General features: G+C 36.2%; 2 protein-coding genes across 3 annotated transcripts; one reads left to right on the top strand and one right to left on the bottom strand.

Annotated features, from left to right (window-relative positions):
- Window positions 1-1,672: 1,672 nt before the first annotated feature.
- On the bottom strand, window positions 1,673-11,337 carry LOC132051701 (dihydrofolate synthetase). Of its 2 annotated transcripts, none has more exons than XM_059442876.1 (11): window positions 11,043-11,337; window positions 10,162-10,259; window positions 9,938-10,088; window positions 9,658-9,720; window positions 9,283-9,444; window positions 8,713-8,904; window positions 8,500-8,599; window positions 7,404-7,535; window positions 7,114-7,245; window positions 2,336-2,686; window positions 1,673-1,952 (listed from the first exon to the last, which is right to left on the bottom strand). In XM_059442876.1, exons 1-10 carry the CDS (start codon window positions 11,298-11,300, stop codon window positions 2,346-2,348), a joined length of 1,629 nt encoding a protein of 542 aa, XP_059298859.1. In that variant the 5' UTR covers window positions 11,301-11,337; the 3' UTR covers window positions 1,673-1,952; window positions 2,336-2,345. The 2 variants fall into 2 exon arrangements, with proteins under 2 accessions (XP_059298859.1, XP_059298860.1); XM_059442877.1 differs by having other exon boundaries at window positions 1,673-1,942; window positions 11,043-11,336.
- A 4,798-nt stretch (window positions 11,338-16,135) lies between these two features.
- On the top strand, window positions 16,136-18,152 carry LOC132054426 (low affinity inorganic phosphate transporter 5). Its single transcript, XM_059446436.1, has one exon. The coding sequence runs from the start codon at window positions 16,179-16,181 to the stop codon at window positions 17,766-17,768; it is 1,590 nt and encodes a 529-aa protein (XP_059302419.1). The 5' UTR covers window positions 16,136-16,178; the 3' UTR covers window positions 17,769-18,152.
- Window positions 18,153-19,439: the final 1,287 nt, after the last annotated feature.

Raw genomic sequence — 19,439 nt, 5'->3', positions numbered from 1 at the left:
TAATTGAATAAATCACTTACCTTGATGTTGTATTTAATTTGAAATAATCAAACCTGGACAGCGAAGAGGTTCTGCACCTGGTGCCAAGTTTCATGTTTGGAGGTTATTGACTCAGTTGGTTAAAATCTCGTGCTGATAACTTGTTATGAAATAATATTAAAAGTACACGACACAAGAGATATAGCCAAAGAAGTTGGGAGAGAGAGAGAGAGAGAAATTTTATTGTCTTTCAATTTTACAAATGGACCTCCTATTTATAGGAGGAAAATGGTGGCCAGACACGTGATAATAGCTTGGAGACCATGTATTCTTGGTTGCCAAGTTTCCTTGGTGACCAAGTATTCATGGTTTTCAAGTATATTAAATGAATATCCATTACTAATATTTACAACATAAACAGATATTTGAGCAAGATTGTTATAAGAAAGGTTTTTATAAAAATATGTACTTCCTTTAATGATCAACCAAATGTTTTAACCATGCTTATTTGTATTTGTTATGTGCATAACTTCTTTGACGGTTGATCATGTTTATGTGACATGAGATTCTGTGCATTTAACTAGAGATTTTTATTTCAAGCCTTAAGAGTTAGGAATGAAAAATCTTTTGGTATGGAGCATTTTCCCCTTAATTAGTGGATAATGTGCAATGCAGATGCAAATTAGTCAAACAATCAAATTTCAGATACTGAATGTTTAAAACAAAAAACACGTATTTTTATTTCATATTTTATGATAAATAAAATAATACATGGATTTTCGGCATAGCTTACTCATATACTGGCAATGCTGAAGCTAATATTGTAAACCAAATGCCGCATAAGTTATTGCAAAGATTATTGTTTGTAATAGAGTAACATAGTTTATGTTATTGCTTTTCAAAATTAAGGCATGTGTTATTTTACTAGTAGACCTTTCATTTTTTAAGGATTGATGGTATCATTTTAAAATGGATGCGCAAGTACGTATATATTATTTGATAACTTGGATGTTTCGATTGCTGATTTTTGTCTTCTGTCAAACTATATAGAACATTATGTTACATTTTATAATATGTAAGCTATGAATTATAGGTATGCATTTAGCAGCAAAACATCCAAAACCAAACACTTAGCTAAGGATATCTATCAATTTTAGCTTAAATAACCATATAGTGACATTGGCGAAAAAATCCTAACTATTTTTAGGTAGTTATTTAGCGGAAAATTCCAAGCAAACGTGTAAAAAAGGCTGGGATATAAATAATATTAGATCAGAATATTCAATAAAGTCAGCATTGACTACACAAACTTGGCTTGGAATTTAGCCAGAAATAACGATAGCCAATAATTGCTAGGACTACAAGCCTGGCAAAATGATTCAAGCTAATTTAGCTGATGAATCAATTTTCAAGTTAAAAGCGTATTAGTACGGAAGTTAGGTAGGGCTAAGGTGGCATTAGCTTTGGACTTTCTGCAAGTCAGCTGGATTTTTGTCCCAAGCTAAATGCATGTTCACTCCTGTAGTGTTTGAAGAATTATTTTGAGTTCAATAAATATTATCAAGGCCCCCTAACCAGCATAGCTAACTTGTTCTAGTGTACTAAATAAGTAAAGATTTCAATCAAGTTAAACGTCTTAATTGTGTGGTTCCACTGATCCTCAATTGCATAAAGTTTGCTAATACCTTCAAAGAGTGTGAGAAGAGAAGTATGCTTTTATTCCTGCTGCAGAAACCACACAGATCCATGTAAATAAGTTAAATTGGCTTCAACAACTGGGCAGCAAGGAAATACATATTCAAGAACCACATGTCATTATCGTAAACAATTGTACATTCATAGGACCCAAGTGAGAACTCAGGAATCGTCCAGTCTTCCACAACTCAGCTATCCAACTTTTGCACTGCAATTTCAGGGCTCTGAACCTTCAAGCTCATTTTTGAACTCAACTCATCAAAGGGCTCTGGCAAAGCCTTACGCAAACAGATAATGTAATATTAGCATAAGCAACCCATAGAACAAGATGACAATATATCAAGATAGTGCCATTTATAATAGCAAGCATATAAACTGGGAAATTCTTCAGTAACAAAATACATCTTTTAGCATTGTCTATAGAGTGACAGTAAGGCCTGAAAATATTCATGTGCATGAACAGAAGTAGAATGATTATTATTTTATAGGTAATTCAACAATGAGATGGACCTTCATAGAGCATAATTGATACAGAAAATACATATAATCTACCCCAACTCATTTGACATTGACAATCAGTTGATAAATTCATTCACCTTTGCTAAGTAGTAGCTCAATATCAAATGTTTTCAGAATAATACCCAAATGGAAGTTTTCTTACCAAGTATGTGTCAGCTGTGCAAGTAGCCTAAAACAGTGGAAACAATATGCAAAGAACCAGTGACTACTATGATTCCAGGTTGTTCTCCAGTTCTTTCACTAAGGATCTTAAAACCAGCTCCCATACAAGCCAATAGTGATCCCGCCGCAAGTAAAATGCTTCGAGATTCCACTATCCCTGCAGCTTGAAGTGATTGATCCTCACTATCTGCAACTTTGAGGTCAAGAACCTTCATATCCATCTCTCTCGAAGCATTGACCCAAGCACATTTCAATAAAGATGCTGAAGTCATTCTTGATTTAGCACCAGCAATGTCAACTTCTGTAAAAAATACAGCATCCAAATCCCCAACTGCCAAAAGAAGCGGCTCTGTCTTAGTGGAGTCATTTATAGTACTACAATCAAATACCAGAAAACATGTAAAATGTAAGCATAATGTTCGAGACAAACACTCTAATATTTGAAAGTGGTAATTCACATTTCATTTAGAACTCAAAGTAGTTGTTTGTATTAGTAACTAAAAATATGTAAATGGCTAAAAGTAAGAAGAGAGCGAACAATGTTACATATTAGGAAAAGTTTGCTGCTTTTAGTACTCCCCATGTATATCAATTACTTTGTTTCCAGTTTAAAGACTATTTAAAGAAATATATATTTTCCTGAAATTGAACAGTTACAAGTTGTCTTATCACCTTATACCAAGAGAAGCTAAATAGATTCACCTTATAAACTTCCCTACATGGAAGGAATCTGATAACCACATTTGGGCCAACTTGTTACATAGAAAAATACACAAAAGAAGTCATTTTGACTAGAAGGTTCTGTGATTTTTTTATTTTTTTTTAACAAGAGAAGGTAGCGCCACTTAGAGGAATACAACATCTTGGTCAAGCCAAAAGGAATACTGATTGGATGCTCTAAGGTAATGTGTTCTTTAACCTTAAAACCTATAATGAGGTTCAAAGTTTGGGCCTCAGGTAAAAAAAAAAAAAAAAAAAAAAAAGAAAACTTCTCATCCCAAATTTATCTTCAAAATCAATCAATTAATCAACCATGTCTCAAATCCAAACTAGTTAAGGTTGGCTGTATGAATTCTTCGTAATCATTCAGCTCTGTTTGGGTCTATTCCATTCAGATAATAAATAATGTCTTTTAAGAAAAATTAGGAGCTTTTGAACTAAGATTATCTAAATATCACACTTACCCTACAGTTACAAAAGATCCACACAAAAAAGCTCTAGTTAAGACCAAACCTATTTTATCTGAAGTTCCCAAAGGGACAACTCCTGTTAAGACCAAACAGAATGTAAACATTTTGAAACGGGTAACTGTCCAAACATAATGTAAGCATAATAACTACACCTATATCCCAAGTAGTAGCTGTCATCTACATGAAATTTTTACTCCATTTTTGTTCTGTTTTTAGCTAAGTTCATATCGACTTCAAATGGTTGTAGGTCTTTCCAACAGTTTTGTTCCATGTAATTTTAGGTTTATCCCTTTTCCTTTAGCACCTTCAATCATCATATTGTCACACCTCCAGGAAGCGAATATGAAGTCTATGTAGGACATAACAAAACCATATCAGACAACCTTCTCTCATATATTCTCTATGTCCGGCTGTCTGCCACTCAAATCCTTTATCAAATACCATTATTTCAAATATTGTCCAATTTTATATGACTATTCATTCATCCTTAATATCCACATTTTACGGCATTCATCTTGTGGATATTTTAGGCTTAACGATCCAACATATATTGCAACAGTCTAGCAGACTCGTTCATTTCACCCATCCAGATTTTAACTTACGCCCAGTGTTATCAAAAGCGAAAAGCGCAAAAAAGCTCTAAGGTCAGCTGGGGCTTTAAGCGCAAAGTGCAAATAAAGCGTGGGCTTTAATGAAAAGAGGCGCAATGGTGCAAAAATAAAAATATATACATGTTTAGCCCAAGACTAATTATAATAAGCGTGAATAACAAATATATGGACAAACAAATTGTAAAAACATAACGATAAAGTGAAATAACGATTATCTAAGGTCATCTCTTCAAGAGAGGCTCATTGGCAAGGAAAAGTATGCCTTAGAGCCTTGATGATGACACTGAAGCGCACATAAAGCAAGGCCAAGCGCTCAACGTGTTTTGAGCCTCGCTTCAGGGTTTAAGCGCGCCTTTGACAAAACTGCTTATGCCATCCCTTTTAGCACCTCCAATTATCATATTGTCGCACCGCAAGATGGTGCATATGTGGTCTATGTGGGGCATAACAAAACCATCTCAGGCAACATTCTCTTAATATCCTCTACATGATCCATTTGAACCCTCTAACAGATGTTATCACAAAAAAAAAAAAAAAAAAAATCTTCTTCAATCTTGACTCATCTTGTATGAAGGCAAATCTATTGACTCATCATGTATGAAGGCAAATCTATCTTTTAACATCTGCATTCCAAAAACATATATCCTGTTGATACGTTAGACTTGGAGACCCTACAATCATGCCATATAACATCGTTGTATCTCAAAATATTTTCAAGTACCTTTTTATCAGCATAACATTTTCATAGCACTCCTCTATTTAAGTCATTTTTTATTTAAACTCTATGTTTGCGTTTATCTATCACGCCATTCTACTACAAGACTAAGTCCAAATGTCCATATTGTGTTCATTAGGCACCACAATTCTGTCTAATCTTTACTTCACCTTTATTCTCCTTATAGGGTTTAAATTTGCAATGTATATATAATGTTCAATTTAAAGAAATGAATCTTGGGCCGCACCCAAGGGTGTGGTCTAGTGGTCAATGAAGTGGGTTGAGCACCATGAGGTCTCAGGTTCAATTCCCGATAGAGACAAAAACACTAGGTGATTTCTTCTCATCTGTTCTAGCCTTGGTGGACAAAGTTACCTGGTACCTGTTACTGGTGGGAGGTGGCAGGTATCCCGTGGAATTGGTCGAGGCACGCGCAAGCTGGCCCAGGCACTACAGTTATAAAAAAAAAAAAAAAAAAAAAAAATGAATCTTGGGCCTAACTCAACCCAAAAGCAAGCTCATAGGGTAAGAATTGTCCAAGTCCATATAAGGGGACCAAATCTCCCATCCCTAGCCGATGTGGGACACTCAACACCCACCTCACCCCTAGGGCTGGACATCTGCAGTGGGGACAATTTAATATGGGGGTCCAACATCGGTAAACCATGAATTGGGATGGGTCTGGCAATGATACCATATAAAGAAATGAATCTTGGGCTTAACTCAACCCCAAAAGCTAGCTCATAGGGTGAGGATTGTCCATATAAGGAGATCAAATCTCTAGACACTCAACATCTAAAAACTACTTGTCCTAAGACACTACTCTCCAGAGCTTTATAACATTGCTTTATCTGACTGCCCAGACAGAACCGGATGGAGATTGAAAAGTAAAGGGACTTTCTCAGTAAAATCTATTTACTGGAATTTGAATCAAAGAGGCCCAGTTAAGGTAAATTGGCCATGGAAACAAGTCTGGAAAGTAAATATTCCAGTGAAGGTGTCATGTTTTGTTTGGCAGGTGATTAGGAAAGCACGCCTAACTGAAGTTAATTTACAAAGAAGAGGTTTCCAGAGTTGTTCAAGATATCTTCTAAGTGACCAGGAGGTTGAAAGCAATGAACACCTTTTTTTACACTGTAACAGTGTTATCGAAAGCGAAAAGCGCAAAAAAGCTCTAAGGTCCATCGGGGCTTTAAGCGCAAAGCGCAAATAAAGTGTGGGCTTTTTAGAAAAAAGGCGCAAGAGGAGAATATATACAAATATATATGTTTAGTCCAAGACTAATAGTTATAAGCATGAATAACAAATATATGGACAAAGAAATTGAAAACTTTTTACGATAAAGTGAAATATCAATGGTTTAGTGTCGCTTCTTCAAGACAGGCTCATTTGCAAGGAAAAGTATGTCTTAAAACCTTAATGACGACACTAAGGTGCATAAAAAGCGAGGTGAAGCGCTCAACATGTTTTGAGCCTCGCTTCAGGCTTAAGCGCGCCGTTGATAACACTGCACTGCAAGACAAGTTTAAATCCGTGGCACATGTTCTTTTGTATCATGGGGATAAATTGGGTTATTCCTCGCACTACTTCGGGACTTTTAAGCAGCTGGTTGAGTATAGGAAAGAGAGGTGGTGAGGAGGAGTGGTGGAAGATCATCCCTGCCTGCATCTGGCGGAGTGTGTGGAAGGAAAGAAATGCTAGATTTTTTTAAGGCACTAGTAGTTCTATCCAGAAAATTAGGATGAACTGTCTTAGTCTGTTCCTTTTTGGTGTAAACAGAATCTGTGGGGGGAAGTAGGTGAATTAGTTGACTTGATAGGCAATGTATAAGAATATAGGTCTTTGGACAGGTTTTTTATACCCTTTTGCTGCTTGTAAAGATCTAAACTTAGCACCTTTTTTGGGGTGATAAGTTTTTGTTTCATAGTAATACAACTGTTAGCTTCCTCAACAGTAAAAAAAAAAAAGAAAAAAAGACACTACTCTCTAGAGTACTTCTCTATAGTTTTAAGTTTTTATTAAGCACTCTAAAGAGTCATAGTTTTAGGAAACACCTAAAAGGGGTCATAATGGCAATAAAACAATTCCACAATCTTCAGGTTACAGCTACGCTATAATTGAAAAATTAAGTTTGTACATGATCTGAGAACTTTTTGAAACGTTAACATATACATGATCTGAGAACTCGTAAACTAAAAAAGGATATGCATCACGTGACAAAGAAATCTAAAATTGGTCACACCTGAGAGTAGCTCTCTTGCAAAACCTAGATGATCCTTGTCATTTGCCATAGCAACCACAAGAACCATCTTTGCCTTTGGAAATGTCATCTGCAATGTGTTTGCCAAAGCCCTGGCAGATTCCTTCGTATGTGCTGAAAATGTTTATTCATTACCATATTATCCACTTTCAAGAGACTGACAATTACAACTCTTGAAAATAGAGGTAAAACACTGTATTATCCAAGAGTATGACACATATATAGACACATGCACAAGTGCATGACCAACATTAAGAACACCAGGATTCAACCTCCATCAAGCAGTACAGTGGCCCCAGGTACTCCAAGTAAATTAGCTTCTTCTGAAGACAAAATTTGGCTTCTGCCTTGCAAAAATGCACTCTCCAGACCAGAACGAATAGATCCACTGGACAAACTCCATCCTAGTATTTAGACGCATTACAAGAATAAAGTTAAAAAAGAAAGTTGATCATAGTATACAAGAAAAATATCAAAATAATTCAATCAAGTACCTGACATTGTCAGCGTAAACTTTGTGGCTAAAATAACTTACATCAATTATTAGAGGACGTTATAATCTACTTCTAGTACAATGGGAGAAATCTCATGTAGTTTTAAGATTAACCTTATTTCCATCTTTTCTGAAACTAATTAAGTCAATCGGGAGAAATCATCCCAATTAGAGGTATACCCACAACCGAAAAGAGGAAATACCAATTTAATGGGGTACAAGCATGTGTTTTTTTTTTTTTTTTTTTTTTTTTTTTTGGATAAGGTAAATGTTGAAACATGTGTTGGTAACTAAATGCCCCTGAAATAATTATATGGGATGTTATGGGATAAAAGGTGAAGCTGGACCTAAGTGCTATTTTTTTTTTTTTTGGACCTAAGTGCTATTAATGTAACAGAGACACGAGATTTGCCAAGAATAAAACCTTCAAGGAAAGCTTTGAGATGAGCATTCTAAATCATGGAGCAAGCTGCAAGCCCAATGATTTATGCAGATTTAGTGCCCTGAACCGTGTCAAACTATATCAAATCTATAGCGCATAATAGAAATAGCTATCGAAAAGAATGAAACAAAGCTAAGTGATCCACATAATGCATCAACTAATCCCTGCTGGTTGAGAAACATCGCAAATCAACTGGCAAGAAAAGCTGTATCTACTTTTCCTTGTGAGTAGGCACACAGGACAAAGGTTTCAGAAAGTGACATTAGAAAGCCAATTCATACTATTAATTAATTGAGTACTTAACTGACTCCAGTAATGTTTCAATTGACTAGAAACAAGATTGTATGACCTCAATTTCAATCCGAGCCGAAGACTTATTAACTTGAAAGAATTAATATTGAAGTAAGAACAAAAGAAAATTTTGAGTCCTTACCTTGTTTATTAAGGCATAATGCTGCACATGTAGCAGTTACAGCGTTTTGAAGTTGGTGAGCTCCAAGCATGCGTAATTTCACACCTAGAAGTTCAATAGCCTGCACTATTTATGAAAAAGCAATCAATAGCTTGTGATATTGTTAGACATTGAACAAGTTTCAAGAAGTCCAATTTGTCATGTATGAACCTCAAATGAAGAATCAGTATGTACCAGATCAAAGTCCTTCTCAATCTGGAGCACTATATCACACAATTGGCGTGGTATGCCACTCACTTCACAGAAGCCTCTTAAAGCGCTTCTATTTCCAGGATCAGATGCTGATACCACTGGTGAAGACATAGAAGATGCTTTCCTACGAAGAATGCACTCAATAGATGGAATGAATGGACCTCCTATAACCAACTGAAATGTTGGGTCATTTGAAGCAAGTCAGGCATAGTTGATCCAATAGCAAATAAATGATTAATAATATTTCTGTCTTTTCCTGAGTTTAAAGACAACAAACTGGCCAATCTTTTTCTTTTCTAACATAACATACTAAAAACACAACATTAAAAGGTTAATCAACTTTACTATCTCATCAGAGTTTCAGGTTAGAAATAGCAGACTAGTATCCTAGGACATATAAAAATACAACCATTATAGGGCATGAGCTGTTTGCCCAGAGCCTGAAAGCACATATGTAACCCTAAACAGAAAACACTATATCAAACAAAATTTCCACAAAAATTTTCATCTTCAAATATATCCAATGGCTAGGTGAAGGAAAGACCACCTAACTGGGCGCCCATTTTTAACTATTCCTGATTTTGCCACCGCTATACTTTCCAAAGAGCCCCCAAGTGCATCCAGATGTTCCTCGCCAACAGTGGTTATAATTGATATAGCAAGATCAGAACCCGAAATAACATTAGTGGCATCTCGTGCTCCACCCAATCCAGCCTATACGATAGGGGACAATATAATATGTTAATAATGTAAACACAAAGGGAAAGAAAACTTTATTTCTAAGGAAAAAGAATTAAGGAAGATCAAAAATCTAATAAGGTCTAAAAATTATTTTTTTAAACACCAACAATGGCGGAAAGAACAGAGGAAGTGTGGAAAAAGTGATATAGCTATTGTAGAAGAAAGAGTCAAGTTAACGCTTTTAACCTCCACAACTGCAATTTCAGTATTTTCTTCAGCAAATAGGCTGAATGCAATAGCAGTAAAAACCTGAAATTTTAAGAAGAAAAAGAAACAAATAAGACAAGACCATATAAAAGAAGCAGCCCAAAATAATGCAAACTAATAGTTACTTCGGAGAAACTGAATTCTGGGAATTATAGAAATCAAAGCCAGAAAGCTGAACTATTAAAATAACTCCAGGAAATGAAAGCATCAAGATCTTTCAATCAGTTATGTATTGCTAGCTGATAAAAGGGAAAAGAACCTCAAAATGACTGAGACATCCATTCTCAAGTTTTACTGCCCTCTCAATAACCTCCCTCCTTCTCTTGAAATGATGATTCAATGCCTTGGCTGATACTGGCTCACCCCATCTTCCCAAGGTTATCCGTTCTCTGATAGTCTGTATATGTGGACTGCTCATATCGAGCAAGTTGAATAGTCATACAAACTAATAAGAATGTTAATGGTAAGAACATCTAACAATACCTAGTATAGCAACCAACAGAATAGCCTTCTGCCCGCAGTATACTGGAGAGAAATGCAGCTGTTGACCCTTTTCCTTTTGTTCCAGCGATATGAACAGTCTACAATAATTTCACCTAGAAACACTTAGAAAAAAGGAGTGGACTACAACTAAAGAAGCAAACAGCACAAGAACTCAATCAATCCCAGTGAAATCCATGATAGATTAAGGGTGTTTGGTATGGCAAAACCATTTTCCAAAAAATGTTTTCCAATTTTCCCATGTTCGGCTGGTCAAATTTTTTGAAAGTCATCTTCTCTAGGAAAACAAATTCCTTAAAAATGAGAAAATGACTTCCCCAGTGGAAGCACGGAACACATTAATTTTGTCTTCCCCACCCTCCAACACATGACCTCATCTTCATCCTCACCCTCATAGCACCCATCCCCACACCCCTACCCCCACCCCCACCTCCCATAGTACTTGTCCAGATTATATACAAAATGCTTTTAGGATAATATTTTTTGCTTACGTACTAAACGCAAGAAAATAAGTAAGAAGCCCACTTATTTTCCCGGAAAACATTTTCCTTCGTACCGAACACACCCTAATACAATGTGCTGCAGAATTTGCACGGAAAGATAGAATTTACCAAAAAAAAAAAATTAATATATCAATATCGACAATTTATGGAGAAAGGCAAAGAGATGTATCAAATGCAAACAAACTTGACTTCCTAAACCTTGTTTCAGCCTTTCAGGAACCACCTTTTCCAGTATTTACTTTCCGGAAAAATGCAATTTACAGAACTAAACACAAACTAAAAATTGAACTGAATAGACACCCTTATTTATCAGTGTGAAAAAGAAAAAAAAAATCAAGAAATGGAGAAAAAAAATCAGACCTTGAAGGTAGATTGGGGATTACCCATGAGTCCCATCAAACGTTTCATTCTTCCAAGATCGAAACCATGTTTGGAATCAGTTCCTGCATCCTTGGGAACACCTGACTTCTCGAAGTTTTTAAGGTTGTCCAAAAATTCAATCATTTCGTGTAATTGTGGGTCCTCTCTCAAAGTGGAGAAGGAATGACGAGTAACTGAGCAAACCATATTTCTCTGAATTGAACGACTGAATCCAAAAAGAATGCTAAGGTTTTTCATTTTCTTCTTCTCTCACTACACTGAAGAAACCATTCAATTTAGAAAGAGTTAATACTAGTGCTAGTAAAAGAGGAAATCATTCAATTTTTTAGCTTAATTCAGACATGACTAATTTATTTTTAAAATAAATTTTTTCAAAAATTTATTTTCCATGTTAGAAAATTATTAATAACACTTAGTTCCCTTATGTTTGAGATATTACACATAATTTCCTTATTTCAATCTTTTTGTAACCAAACTATTTTTAATTTTTAAATAATAAAAGTCGATGTATTCCAAATTTACCCTTTTATAATCAATTTATTCGAACAATATCTTATAACACTTCTCTCTCCTAAAATTGTTATTATATACAATATTTAGGCTAAAAATTTAAATGTTTCTTATATTTAAATAACACTAAAACATGAGAGTATGAGAAATCCTTAATTTTAATGTTACTTCAATATTTCTCTTATTTACAATATTTTTTTGATTAAGCACCGGGTGTCCGAGTCTCTTTGAGCCCCGACTAATCCCGGGGGGTGCACGAGCCCTCGGCGAGAGTTTCATGAAGCGCGCGGGTAATTCAGGGTTTTAAGGTCACGTCGATGGCCTCGAAATTGTTTGCAATGGGTTTCGAACTCTGAGACCTTGAAAGGAGACCCCGAGGCTCAAGTCAATTGCCACTGTGCCAACCCCTGAGGGCCATATTTACAATATGTTATTAATTAACAACAATATTTAGACTTAAAAGAGCACATTTCTCTTTTGTATTTTAGAGAGTGAAATGAATAATCCGTTTCCGAAATTCTTAGCCCCCGTTTGGCCATAAAAATTATTCACTTTATTCCACAAATTTTTTTCACTTTTTCCGGAATCAGCGTTTGGCCATAAAAATTTCGAATTTTCGGAATACCAAAAACTCAAAAAGCTTGTTTTTAAAAAAATTTCACTTTTTACAACTACATTTCACCAAAAACTACAATTTCAAAAACTATGACCAAACACAACTCTAACTCCAACTCCAAAATTCCAAAAAAAAATATTTTTTTTTTTTTTGGTATCTATGGACAAACTGGGCCTTATAGTTGTATAAGATGTTTTAGAGAATTCTCATAATAAAACTTTATTAACTGCAATAAGTGCCAAACAAAATTTTTTGGTAAAACCAACAAAATATTTGTGAAATTTTCATGTTTAGTGTTTGAGATGAAACTTTTCAAACACAGAAAAAAAACCAACCCTTTAATTACCTCTAAAATTGCATAGCTATAGAGTAGGAGAATTTTTATAATCAATGAGTAGCTACCATTATCAATAGTGTAAACACTGTAAATCGGTAAAAAAGAGGAAATATAAAAGAAAGTGAAGAAGAAGAAAGTCCACGAGGGAGGCTGTAACTTACAAGGTTATAAAAGGGTAAATTTGGAATATATAGACTTTGTTTTACTTAAAAGTAGTTTAGTTAATAGATTGTTTGGCCAAGCTTCTAAAATTAGCTTATTTTGAAAAGTATTTTTTTCAAAAATGCTTATAAAAAAAATACTTTTGGCGAAAAACAATTTGTATTGGGCTAATTAATTTGAAAAGCACTTTTAAGCAGCAATTTGTGTTTGGTCAAGCTTTTAAAAGTGTTTCTAATAAATATATTTTTTTCAAAAGTGCTTTTGGGCAGAAACTATTTTTTTTGCTTCAGAAAAACTGCTTCAGCTACTCCGCAGAAGCACTTATTTTCTCCCAAAAGCTTGGCCAAATACCTCACTTTTTTAAAATAAGCACTTATTAGAAAAAATAAGTACTTTTGGAGAAAAATAAGCTTGGCCAAACAGGCTATAAAACAAAATTAAAATAAGGGAGGTGGCCGTATAATTGTAAACCACGAGGGAAGTTAGTGTTATTAAGTCATACCTGAGAGGAGGTCTCTGAAATTATCCCATATATATATAACTACCTAAATGATGGTAGTAGATGCAATATATAATGGAACAAAGCCAATTTTTTTTTTAAAACTAATTTCGATACTGACAATTTGGTGAATGAGATAACAAAGCAAGTAGTTTTGAAAGGTAACTCCATTTAGCTAGTGTGTTTCTCACCTCAATGGTATTCCAAGTCCGTTAGTAATCGTTTGCGATGGCTGGATAAGCAAGAGGGATCCCTGTGGTTAGATTAACTGGCCGAGAAGGTTAGCGAGATTCCTGCTATGATGAAGTGAAAGATCATACTTTGATAACTCGTACTACAAGCTTAGAGACCTCACAAGAAAAGCTACATCCATTGTCTGCATTCACCTTGACAGGCTATGCGTAATTTACCTATGGTCTTACCAATCAAATGAGTGAGACTAATGTTTACTTGTACTTTTGAGAGATCCACTTGTACTATTGATAAACTCTCTTAAAAAAAAATAAGGCCCTTATCGTTAAATGAGATTCAATTTGATGTAACAAGCAGATTACTTTGGGCTATTATAAGATCTTTATTAACAAAAGAACTTGTGCAAGCTAAAGCTATATCTGCCATGAAACAATATCCAATATTTCGGACCGAAGACAAAAATAAAAGGGCTTAATTAGAAGAAGTTTAATCTTCAGCAGCTGGATACATGGCCATTTCTCTAATTACCAAATACCAACTAGTCATAAGCATTAATGATATTTTGCACGATCATATAACACGCAACGGGTAAATTGGGTTTTGTCAGATTTTCGTTTAGATGATGGATTAGATTACTTAATTTGTTCCTAATTTCAGTTTGCGGAATAATGATAAACAGAAAAGTAACGATACAGTATTTTTACGTGGAAACCGTCAGCCTCACAACGGTGAAAAGACCACGACCTACAACTTCACTATAATTGTGAGCCTCAACAAATTTATATGACAAAGTTTGCAACCTAGTAACTAACTCTAATCCCAAATCTACCTAGACTATTGAGTCCCCTTCGAGTTGCCCTCAACTTGGGACTGAATTTGACAATTGTTTATACCTATTACAATGCTTCTAAGAAAGTCAAAAAGGTACAACTCGATAAACAATCCAAGTACAAAATACTAGAGTTGAAGACCGTAAAGCATTACACTATGAAACAGGTTCTTCAATCAGGTCCTTCGTTGTAGCAGGTCGCACTTCAGTAGCCAGTCAGAAGTCTCTCGAATATTGCTTTTGCTTATTTGCTCGATTTCTGCTTTTGTCTCTATGCGAGTGCGTAACATTCTTCAGTAGAAGACTTGCATATATATATATATATATATATATATATCGGCTTGTGAGTAGGAATCTAGTTGGTTACAAGCACCTTACTTGATTAGGTCCATGAGAAGAGATAGTGTTTGAGATTGAGGCAACCTCTTTGCTATCACACGGCTTGATATGCTTCATGAGAGTCCCAAGTTTATCCTAGATAATTCTTGCAGGGACTCTAGATCCTATCCAGTCCATATCTCGAAACTACTTTAATTCAAGATTTCTACTGCGTCTGGACTCTGGATTTTAAGATGGAACATGTCCAATTAACCTGGTTCATTCATTTTGTCAATCATCAAAACTTGCAAGGTCCAACAAATTGCCCCTTTTTGATGATGACAAACCCATGTTCCTTGTGCCCTCTGTGTAACCTGTTCCAATCCTTTCACAGCCTAAAGAAGTACCACATGAACCAGGTTAGTAATATTGAGTTATAAACATTGCACATTATAAATCTTCCCCCTTTTGACATCATCAAAAAGTTACTTCATCATTATTAAAGATCAGTTGAATGACTGTCAATATAGAACTCATGGCCGCTGGGACTATCACGTAAACAAACATAATAGAAACATAAGCTCAATTGCCCTCATTACATGAACAAGGATATGTAACTAACTAAGGATCTTAGCATGTGACATTACATATCTTGAGATATTTTAGTCAAGTAAAATAGACAGAGTCATATATGAGAAAGTGGATAGTTTCTATTAAAACAGATATTGTAGCACCACACTATAGTCATTTAAACAAAACACAGGTCAATTCAACAACATCAAAATATGAGAGGGGCAGGATAGGACAAGGTTCAACAATTAAGGATGAAATTACAACTTTGTCATTATTTTATCCCATCTTAGTTGCTTCTCTGGTGTTTGTTGTTTCGTGTCCCTGTACTATAGTAATCAATCGGTCGCAGTATTTCTTCTAAGATAACGTTTAAAGGTGTAGAAAGAAGAGTATCATTTTTCCTGGAAAATCAAATACTGTAATGGAGTACTATATAGTAACAACACCCTATCTCCTATTATCTAGTACTACTTTGTCCGAAACAAATACTCCTACGGAAGTTGACAGCTTGTTTTATAGTGGTCATTAATCAAGATCAAGCAGGTTAAGACTTTTCTAGCTGTCCCTCATAATGATGACCAAGAGGCTTAATTTATTACTCCTTTTCATTTTACATGATTTGATCCAGAGTTTAATAAAGAAAGAATCACTTTTAAAATTCATAGATTTAAGAATGCCATAACATTTACTTGATGAATCTCTAAATGCATAACATTAAGGGCATAATGGAAAGCTTAAAGTTAAACTTTTTCCATGTAGAGACACTCTTAGGAACAGAATAAAAAAGAAAAACGTCACATAAAATGAAACTGTAAGTATAAAGCACAAGCATGCACTTTTGGTCCTAGGTTATGGTTGATTCGAGCATATGCTTGATTTAAGCAAAGAAGAAAGGATATCCCAGAGATAATTATCCATCGATTTCTTGTTCCAACCACAGAAACTTAGGTATTAACGTCATTTAACTTAGGTATTAACGTCATTTAATTCACATTGTCAACTCTCTCTACATATAACTTAGTAACAGACACTAAAATAATTCCATCAAAACACAGCCATAATTTGCAGTAAAAGCAAACATGACCTCAGACAATCTTACAGTGCTCAATGCACTTGACACAGCACGCACCCAATGGTACCATGTCACAGCCGTTATCATTGCTGGAATGGGATTTTTCACAGATGCATATGATCTCTTTTGTATCACCACAGTCTCTAAACTTTTAGGCCGCTTGTATTACTACGACCCGACTACCCATGCCCCTGGAAAATTGCCTCATAATGTTAACAATTGGATCACTGGAATCGCCCTGGTTGGTACTCTAACGGGCCAACTCGTGTTCGGGTGGCTCGGAGACAAACTTGGTAGGAAAAAAGTATATGGACTTACTTTAATTCTCATGGTCATTTGTGCAATTTCCTCTGGCTTGTCCATCGGGTATAGCCGAAAAATTGTAATAGGGACACTTTGTTTCTTCAGGTTCTGGCTGGGATTTGGAATTGGAGGAGATTATCCTCTTTCTGCTACAATTATGTCTGAATATGCAAATAAGAGAACTCGTGGAGCTTTTATTGCTGCTGTTTTCGCTATGCAAGGCGTTGGGATCATTTTTGCCGGGCTTGTTTCGATGATTGTCTCGAAGCTGTTTCTTATGAATTACGCGGGTGAGGCCTTTAAAATAGATGAGGTTTTCTCCACAGAGCCTGAGGCGGATTATGTTTGGAGGATTGTACTGATGCTTGGAGCTCTTCCCGCACTTCTTACGTATTATTGGAGAATGAAGATGCCTGAAACAGGTCGTTACACTGCTATTATTGAAGGAAATGCTAAACAAGCAGCGATTGACATGGGGAAGGTTCTTGAAATTGAAATTCAAGCAGACGGCGAAAAGTTGGCTAAATTTAAAGCAGCCAATGAGTACCCTTTACTCTCCAATGAGTTCTTCATGCGCCATGGACTTCACTTAATTGGTACAATGAGTACTTGGTTCTTGTTGGATATTGCTTTCTACAGCCAAAATCTCACACAGAAGGACATATTGCCGACCATGGGACTCGTTAGGGATGCCAAGAGCATTTCCGCTTTGAGGGAAATGTTCGAGACATCGCGTGCTATGTTTGTGATTGCCTTGCTTGGTACCTTCCCCGGTTACTGGTTCACGGTATTCTTCATTGAGAAGATCGGAAGGTTTAAGATACAGTTGATGGGGTTCTTCATGATGTCAGTGTTCATGGCGATTATTGGTATCAAATACGATTACTTAAGAAATAAAGAGAACAAATGGACATTCGCAGCTCTTTATGGCTTAACTTTCTTCTTTGCCAACTTTGGCCCTAATTCAACAACTTTTGTGCTCCCTGCGGAGCTCTTTCCGACAAGGGTGAGATCCACTTGCCACGCGTTGAGTGCCGCGTCTGGAAAGGCAGGAGCAATGGTTAGTGCATTTGGGGTGCAGCAATACACACAAGACGGAAATGTTCATAAGATCAAGCAAGCCATGATGTTTTTGGCATTCACAAATATGATTGGATTTTGCTGCACTTTCTTAGTGACGGAGACAAAAGGAAGGTCTCTGGAGGAAATTTCAGGGGAGGATGAGAAGCAGAACGAGATGCAGACGAAGAGTACTAGGCCTGATTCTGGCCGCCAGGATGACGGATGGGATTGAAATCAGGATATCTGATATTGGAAAGATTATCACTTTGAGCAGTACTATATATACATAGTTGCACATATAGGAAAATAATTAATAAGCGGGCCAAGGACTGATTTGGTTCGGCGCTCAAAGGATGTCACACCATGTTGTGCTTTTCTTTCACCATTTCGCGTATCTAGTTGGCGGAAGAATAATTTTGCATTTTCTATTTCCTGTCCTACTCCCTCCCAAAGTGTTTTATTTCCTTCTGCCTTTGAATTGAAAAGTGATAGTATGTGGGTCAATTGGTGTATGTACATTTTACGAAAAGATTGATGGTTATGGTAGAGAAGAGAAGGAAAAGAACAAATGATGAGAAGAGACAAGAGATAGAGATAGGATAAGGAGGAATTTTGAATTTTCTCAATGCTCCTTTCAAAACGAGTACATCTGGTCTAAGCATAAAAAAAGCTTGTTTTTTGACAATATAGATGTCAAAACCTGGCTAACTCCTTTGTCTACTTATAAATTACATAACCGAAAAGGCATGTTGAAATGCTCAAAATATACGTGACGGTATATGATATATAGTTGAAACTTCTACGTAAAGTGTAAAGGCACTAAAACGGATGGAGCTTCAACTTCCTAACTGCCAAGACAGAAACTTCAATGGTCGGAATTAACCCTTATCCGACCCTTTTCTTCAATTGGGACACATGAAACACTGGATGGATCATATAGGTAGGTGGCAACTGCAATTCATATGCTATTAGACTAAGCCTCTTAACTATTTAAATTGTCACGACCCAACCCGTGGTTATGGACCGTGCCCTAATTGGGCACCCATACACACCTATCGACGCTACCTCGAATTATATCAAACGCATCAAGAATATCACAAAAGCCGACAAGGCGGTGTTTCAAAGTTAGATAATTTAAAAAAATTTCGGCAGTAGTTTCCTTTGTTTTACCGACTATCCAAAACAACCCCCGCGTACGTAAAACACCAACAAGGCCACGCCGGCCACCAACACAACATATATACATATGCGGATGTGGCCGCGCGCGAATAACGGGATCGCCCCCAAACACAACATATCCAAACGCAACCATACAAAAGTAGGCTCAACCCACAACCATGTCCACAGACCTCTAAACAGACAGACAGAATCATATGACGGGACAGGGCCCCGCCGTACTGTCACACCCCTTTTTTACCCCTCTTAAAAGGATGTTAAAAAGAGTTTTTCCAATTAAAGTGACGTTTTGAAAAGGGATTATTTATTTACAGAGCCGCCACTTGGAATTGAGTTTTGGTGTTCCAAGTCACCTTATGAATCCCTAATCGAAAGGAAATGACTCTTTTATTATTGGTCCATGAAAACAAAAATCCGGTAAGGAATTCTCGTTGACCGAGGGGGAAGGTGTGAGGCACCTCGAGTCCCGCGGTTCAGTACGGTCGCTTTATCAACTTGTGTTTGGCTTAAATTATTTTGAATAAAATGTGTTTATTTAGCTATGCCTATGATTCGCTTAAATATTATTGACCTTTTACTAGTCTTGATTAAGACGCGTAGTTGCGACCTTAGCCTCGACATACGCCAGCTAGACGCGTAAACGCGACCTTAACTTGCGTATCGCACCTAGAATTTTTAACCTATTCGCGTTGCCTAAACCATGATGATTATTTGGTCCCTTTTCCAC

Source organism: Lycium ferocissimum, chromosome 4 (assembly GCF_029784015.1).
Source record: "Lycium ferocissimum isolate CSIRO_LF1 chromosome 4, AGI_CSIRO_Lferr_CH_V1, whole genome shotgun sequence".
NCBI lineage: Eukaryota > Viridiplantae > Streptophyta > Magnoliopsida > Solanales > Solanaceae > Lycium > Lycium ferocissimum.
Note: the sequence above shows the minus strand (reverse complement) of the source record. Positions and strands in the feature narration are given on the sequence as shown.